Here is an 8191-nt window from a genome sequence, read left to right as displayed (position 1 = left end):
AAAGTCGATATTGCTTTGCCCAAAAGGCGCGAATATTTTGACATATACGCCAAGTATAATGCCAACATAACGTCACACAAAAGACAGCGTTTATAAAATAAACTAAGATGAAAGATTAGAGATGTTTTTACCCACCGAAATAAACATTATCGAAACAATCATGATTTTTTTTAGTAGTATCGAGGATTGGAAATATAAAACATGAATAACTGAAAAAACAAAGAAGGAGAAGATCGCGAGGTATTCTATTTTTCGTGTTCTTGCCTCTCGTGTAGTCGCGCCTTACATTGCCCAATAACATTATAATGTCTCATAAAAAAGGAGTAGCACCTACTAGCCAGAAATAAAACTTCTAAAACAAGTAATGTTTACATTTTCAAGTATTCGTATAGTTTTATTTAATGTAGAATGCACATTATTATGATCATTGCTTTTGTAGTATAAATGATATCCCAGCATAAATACTATTTTTATTACAATTATTCCACTAAAAATTAAGCCATTATACTTTACAATGTAACAGTAAATATTTCCAAAGCAAAATTCAGTAACTGAAATTTTTGCATTATAATATACAATTTTCCTATATGATTGCAATAGAAGTTTTACCTCTAGGCACATTTCATAATCTAAAGCACTTAACACACGGCTAAATTATATTATGGGCTTTAGCAATATGCTGTTTCAATGCAGCCTTATTCCTTAAAGAAGTTTTACAAAACTGACAATGTAAACCCTCCATGATATAACAGCATATGCTTGCGTTTCTTTTGCACACAGTAGAACGATTGATCACAAAGATGACATTTATAGGGTGTCACTCCGATGTGCTTTCTTACATGCACCACCAACTGCTTTCTAGACTTCAAGACCATATCGCAGAAATGACACTTCTCTTTGGTGCGTACATTGTGGACTTTCTCGTGGTTCCTCAAGTCATATTCGGTGTAGAACTGTCGATCACACATATCACAAGAGTATGGTTTGATTTGTAGATGTATTTTGTTGACATGAAGTAACAGGTCCGTTTTCCCTCTACATTCTTTTTCGCAGAAACTACAAGTTTTTATCGAGCCGTGCATTGACACCCGCCATTGCGCCGCGTGCCGTTGCATATGACTGTCATAAAACCTCTGTGTAGCAAATATTTTGTCACATAAATCGCAAGTTTTCTTCCTATGATTTCTCTCATGCAACCTGAGCGTGCCGTAATCCAGAAACATTCTTCCGCAAGTCTTGCACGAGTAATAGTTTGAATGGTTCAAGATATGAACCATTTTGGTGTGTTCGTACAGATAGAATTTGGATTTGAAGTACAGAGGGCAGTATTTGCACTCGACCTTCTTGTAGCGGTGTTTCAAAACGTGCCGTTTCAAGAAGTATTCTGTTATAAAATGCTTACAGCAAAGCGGGCATGTGTATTTACATTTCTTTTTCTTTGGCGGTTTTTTCTTTTTAAATGTCAGGAACTCGCTTACTTTATCCATAGAATCTGTTTGGTATCCATTGATCATTCTGCTCCTAGCTGAGTAAGTTTGCGTCGCGTCTTTCGCTGGATTGTACAGAACAGTCGAAGTATCAGAGTCGCTATCCGTACTACCTTTCATTTCATTAAACTCCTCTTCAGCTTTCATTCTAAATTCGCCTTCAAGCACTTCAACTTTAAGTTTAGACTCGTCTAAATAATCATTCTCGTTGACGAGAAGATTTTCATCGTAATCTTCCAGTGCAGGCATGATGGCATGGTTGGATATCTCTACAAATACATTACCCTCTTCTGCGTCAATGTCGTTCAAACTATTCAGCATGAAATCAACGCAAGTGTTTAACCTATTTCTACTGAAATGGTACTGATGTATGAAAATATATGACGTAATGGCATTATTAAGGCACTTTTCACATATTTTTGTTCCGGTGTAATTGTGTAGTATATTCATCTGCAAACAAAAAATATAAAATAATTATAAACAATTTAAAAAGCTTATACTAATAGATTGTGAATATTTAGTTAATATAACATATAAATATAATAAATATACATATATATTGGGATTGTGTTAGTGCCTTAATGTAATGTCAATATCTCAAGTGTTTATTTCATACATGTCCATAATCTTACATATAGAATAAATTATATAAATAAACACAGATAATGCACTACTTGCATCTCTGCTTACTAACATAGTGCTACAAGTGTGAACTTACAAATAAACTAGTAAAATGAGTAGTTGCCAATCTTTGATTTTTAGATTATTTAACAAGAATAGCAAATAACTAAACTAAACTAAACTAACTAACTATACTTGTAAAAACGGCATCTAAACTGGTTGAAAATGATGTTGAAAAAATGACATTTAACATTTTTCATTTTCAGATTTCAAAAGCTTTTTTTCTGTTTTATTTTCAATTAATTTGGATAATTCTTGTGATAGATTTATTAATGTATATTCTTAATATAGGTAATTATAAAAGATAGCCAACTACCCCATATTACAACTTAAACCGCTAATAGTCAATTTCTTAATTGTAATTTTCAGAAATTGGCTGTAGTTATCTCATATCCAAGTTTTTGTTACATACAGACGTATGGGATATACATATCATATGCAAATGTAATAAACTTAACCAAGTTGACAAATTAAACAGTTAGATATCAGGGGCTGGAACCAAGGCGCCTGTCTACCATAGTTAACACCAATAATAATAATAATATCAGCCCTGTATTATATACTGTCCCACTGTTGGGCACGGGCTTCCTCTACTACTGAGAGGGATTAGGCCTTAGTCCAGCACGCTGGCCTAGTGCGAATTGATAGACTACACACCCTTCGAAATTCCTATAGAGAACTTCTCAGGTGTGTAGGTTTCCTCACGATGTTTTCCTTCACTGTTAAAGCAAGCAATAATTCACAAAGAATACACACATAATTTTTTAGAAAAGTCAGAGGTGTGTGTGTGCCCTTGGGATTTGAACCTGCGGACATTCGTCTCGGCAATCCGTTCCACTAAATGAAACCACATACTCGCCTTCACCTTTGCAGATATTGTGCCAAAAATCATCCATTAATAATGAATATTTTCACCAAGAATCCTGGTTTTACTTTTCTCATTTTTCTATCAATTTGTAGTTTGATGTTTCTGCTGCCACATTCTCGTAGAATAGTAGTAGTGGCATTAGAGCGCGTAAACTATTAATATTTATTTTGTGTGAAACTTATATTTTTTTATTTTTATCTATCGCTCAAGTAACTTATTGTAATGTTCTTTTCAAGTCGATAAGTATGTGCTTGCATTTAGTAACGCAAAGTCAAAATAACCCTGTATAAATGAGACAAAGTTATTACAAACGGAGAACTAGTCCAGGCTTGTTACAGAATATTATCACTACTTTCAGTTTTGTATATAATATAATTTTATTCAATATAAGGACTAGTGTTTATTTTAACACCAAATAAATATAAATTATACATTATTAAACCTTAGTTACATTGTCAATGTTTAATAAATAATATTTAATATATGTCCATCCTACAGGTATTATTATTCTTTGGGATTTGTTTGGTTTTCCCATATTATAAATGAATAAAGGCATTTCAAAGAATATACTTTAAAGTACTGAATTCTGAGGAACTGTACTCTTGATTAATACTGTTTTTTAATTGTAAAAACTATTTATGAAAAGCTTTAGACATCTTCCTGAATGGTCTTTTAAACTTCCTTATACATTTATCTTCTGAAGTAACAGAGCCTATTTCAAATTTGAATGAGTTTACTTGTTTGTTCTCATTAAAAGTAGGCAGAGATGGTTGTAAACTTTCTTCAACATCCATTTTCTCTGGTGGAAAATTATTCTTAACTAGCTTAGAACACTCTGGTACCACTGTGAAGCGATTTTCCCCTAGATTCAAAATTTCTACCTCTTGTGACTTGCAAGTAACTTCTTTAATATCAATTACATTATATATAGGTTCAATATCCATATCTTGTGTATCTATTATATCAAAGGTTTTATCTTCTATTACATTAAATGCCTTATCTGGTGTATCCATACTTTTCACAGTATTTACAATGCTTTCTAATTCTGTAGGTGCTTCATTTGCTTCTTTAAACAAAGCAGCATATGTACCGAATTTAATCTTTAACAAATTATTTGTGTTTTCTTCACTATCACAACAAAAGCATGTCTGTTTGTCTGCATTGTTAGTAGTTAGGCATATGGAGCATTTCCATGGCTTCTTCTGTACCTTCTTTACCTTTTCCATATTAAATTTTTTAGAACTAGCTTCAGGTGATTTAGGCTTGGGTGTATTAAAATCTTTGGAAATTTCAATTTTATCATCATTATTTTCGACTACATCAGCATTTACATTTTTTGTGTCTGTATAAGGTATATTATTAAGTTTTTTGCAGTATTCACATTTATCCACAAATTTGAACAGCCAACAATAATTACATGGCTTGGTTTCATTAGCATTACTGTCAAACTGTTTAAAAACTTCATCATAATTTTTTTTACATATTTCACAAGATTTATCTTTAAAAACCCAACACACTTCACAAGCCTTAGACTTAATATCTTCTTCAAGATCTTTTTTGTTAATTTCACCTGTAACTTCTTCAACAATTGGTGTTTCATCACTATTGTCAAGGTATATTGGTTTAGAAAACATAAAAACAGATGTTTCTTGAACACAGACATCCATTTTTGTATTATTATTAAATTCTTTTAAATTATGAAGTTCATTCTCATCATCTAAATCATCAGGATGACTGTTATCATCAAAGGCAGATGACAGTTCTGTTTGATTAGTATCCCTTACATCTAAATCATGAGATTCATTTCTATCAAGTAAATCATTCATATCAGAATCACTTTTAACATCATAAATTTCTTCTAATTCAGCTAAAATTTGAGATTCAGTAGATAATTCATATATCTTAAATTCCTTTTCTCCTCCAACATGTTGTGTTACTTTTAATGGTGATGAAAAGAAAAAGATGTAGACTTCAGCTATCTCAATATTATCAGTTGTTAGTATAATAGGATTTGCAAAATATAGATTAGTTACAGGTCCAGTGTTTTTGTCTTTCTTGACTATTGTCATAATGTGTGCTTTGTTTGGTACTATCAACTCTTGATACTTATATAATTTTGGCTAGAAAATGATTTGATGACATCATACAATGCTAGTGACAATCATTTTAAAAACTTAAAATAAGTGATAAAAAATATTGTCTGCAAAATTTGATGGATGAATGAAATGGAAGAATATAAAATAGGGTATAAAACATGTTAAATTTAGTTATTTTATATAGAATAATGTTAGTAAACTGATTAGGGCAATATAGTGTATTATGAATGGCAAGTTAGAAATTATTCAGAATACTGTATTAAAAATTATAATTAAAATACTTACATCAGGTATGGTAGACGCCAGTATGTTATAAATGTTTCTGTCTCCTGTCATATCCATATGACCTCCATGCAAACATACCATACTATCCAACGTTGTCATTTTGGAACTCTTATCTAGACAAACAGAGCATAATTCGTCCATATTCTTCTCCACCAAATGCTGCATCACTTCTTTAAACTTATGCTTCTCAATATGTTGTAAATATTCATTACAATCATTGGTTGTTTCCCCACAAGTGTTACAATGGAAACTATTTGCCGAAGGTTTCGGAGGCTTTTCCGTCAAATGCGTATTAGCATGCTTCTTCAATAGATACCGCTTTTGGAAATGATTTGCCACATAGACGGCAGTTATACCACATGGTTTTAGGATGACTCTTTTCATGGTTTATCAATGCATCTACGGTAGGCAGAACTTGACAACATTTTAAACATTCATAATCCTTTATAGGTCCCTCAGTGGTCAGTGATTGCGACGACGTATTAATAATATTTATCAATGGTTCCGCATATTGTATAACTTTTTTATGTTCTGCATACAATGTGTTGTAGTTTGGGTTCAATTTCTGTCTGCCACGTTTCTTTTGTCGTTCTAATGGGTCAAGCTTTATCAACTTGTCATACATGTCTTCGATACAGTTACGGAGAGCCCGCTCGCTCTGTTCACATTGCTGGGCGAATAGATATGCACTGATTGTACGGTCTAGACATTTCTCGCATATTTTATCTGGTAGATTAGGATCATCAGCTACCTGAAATTATAATTGCAAGATTTTAGTTTAATTTGATTGTAAGGAAACAATATATACAACACAAGGACTATAAACTTATAAACTACCAAAACGTTGCATGGGACAGTTTAGTAAGATTGTAATGGAAAGATACTATTTTTCGGATTTTATTACAGTACATTATATTGTAATTTTCCAACAATATTTCTAAGACTGCAGAATTCATGGTTCCAGAGAAATTATAACATGAAACTGTCAATTATAACACCATGATGTAATCTGAAAAATAGTTGTATTTTTATGTCTAAGATAGAGTATGTTAATTTGCATTGGCATTTGTCTCCGGAACACAAGTGAGGAAGACTTAGATAAGCACACACCGATTGTGCGCCGAAAACACAAATGTTATGTGAACTGCAATCAATATGTTAATGCACAAGGGGAAAGAATGACTATGGAGCAAAATAAGTATTTTAAAATCATTGGAGCAGAAAATTTGTAGTTTCTGTCTTTCCTGATGGTATAACTGCATTATTATTTTTATCCTATTAATACAGGGTAAACAAACTAACAAAAATGTATTCAGTATTTAATCTAAGTTTTCACATTTCATAATTTATGCTACCTACAACATTTTCCACAGGCTACAATTCAAAATTAGAGGTATAGGTCATTATAACAAACAGTGGGTTTGTGTTAAGTGATCTGTTGTATAGAAATCAAATAAGAAAGCAAAAATATCTGAATTATAAGGAACAGAGAGAAAAGGTGTACAATATTATACAATTTTAGGTTCGTAAAAGTAGAATAAATTGGATTATTTACCTTAACAGGATAGAAACTAGCCACCATATCTCTAATGGTGACTTTGTACAACGCTCCTTGGCCATTCACTTCCAAATATTGATCCAATTCAGCCAACTCGGACGTCACGTTGAGACAATATCGGCATACTTTATGTTTGAGAGTCCCATCCAAGAGATATTGCATGGCATTCTTCGTAGTTAGAGGATCATTTTTTATCACCGGAGTTGTAGTATCATTCACCGTATTAACATTCTGAGTAACGTTAGTTGCATTTCTATGAGCTTTTGAATACGTTCTAATGTACCTGTTATTACTAAATACGTTAAATTCGGGAGATTTAATAAAATCATCATCCATTTTTTAGGTTACGAATTATCTTTTTCGATCTTAACACGAAAATCACTAACAATGGTAACAAATCGCCGTAGCAATTATTCGATTAATTTAATATGGGGATAAATAATAACTTATTATTTTAATTGTAAATAGAAATCTAAACTATATTTTATGATGACACCGTCAAGAGCAAAAATGGCGGAAGCGTAGCGTCGACTGGCCTATTTGACAGTAGTTTTTAATTCTGCGTGAAAGGAACCGGTATATGCAATATAAATGAGTAAAATACGTAGAATTTCAAAAAACATAATACAATGACGCGTAGTTGATCGTGCAATAATCCCCATTTAAATGAAGAGTTCTTCTGGGATTATTTTATGTCGGCGCCACACATAGCAAAAATATTTGAACACTTATTTTAAAACTTCTCTGAACTCATGTGTGGCACGGGTATTTGCGTATTTGTGCAAAATATGTTTGCGTATTTGCTATTCGGTATCGGTTTTTCAACCACACATCAAAGCGTCATAGTTATCGAGCTGCTTGAAGGAGAACCCGATTATATGGAAACCTGAAAGAAAAATCTATAAAAAAAATAATTTGGTCAGTGTCTGTAACTGTATTCAAAAGTGGGGCAAAGTCTTTGTTCAAATATTTGTCTGTGTGCGGCGCCGGCATTAGAGCAATAATAAGGTAAAGGCAAGAATTATATGCAATAATTATGTATCTTTAGTAATAATCGCCAAGAGATTATTGCTTCATAATGTTTAAACATGGGCGAGAAATAATATTTGAAAAATACGTACATAATCATTTTGTGATACGAGGTTTGCAAATAAATTGCTGGCCACTGCGGTGGCACGTGCGAGTGTCGTATATGTTATTATTGCTCACGAGTTTT

General features: G+C 32.4%; 1 protein-coding gene across 1 annotated transcript; it reads right to left on the bottom strand.

Annotated features, from left to right (window-relative positions):
* Positions 1-578: 578 nt before the first annotated feature.
* Positions 579-7508, bottom strand: LOC115450743 (zinc finger protein 197). Its single transcript, XM_030178841.2, is given in 4 exon segments — positions 579-1937; positions 5418-5738; positions 5740-6168; positions 6973-7508. Coding segments are annotated over 4 exon segments (2313 nt in total). The 5' UTR covers positions 7312-7508; the 3' UTR covers positions 579-713.
* Between the last annotated feature and the right edge of the window lie 683 nt (positions 7509-8191).

This window comes from Manduca sexta, unplaced genomic scaffold, assembly GCF_014839805.1.
Source record: "Manduca sexta isolate Smith_Timp_Sample1 unplaced genomic scaffold, JHU_Msex_v1.0 HiC_scaffold_1564, whole genome shotgun sequence".
In the NCBI taxonomy this organism is placed as follows: Eukaryota; Metazoa; Arthropoda; class Insecta; order Lepidoptera; family Sphingidae; genus Manduca; species Manduca sexta.
Note: the sequence above shows the minus strand (reverse complement) of the source record. Positions and strands in the feature narration are given on the sequence as shown.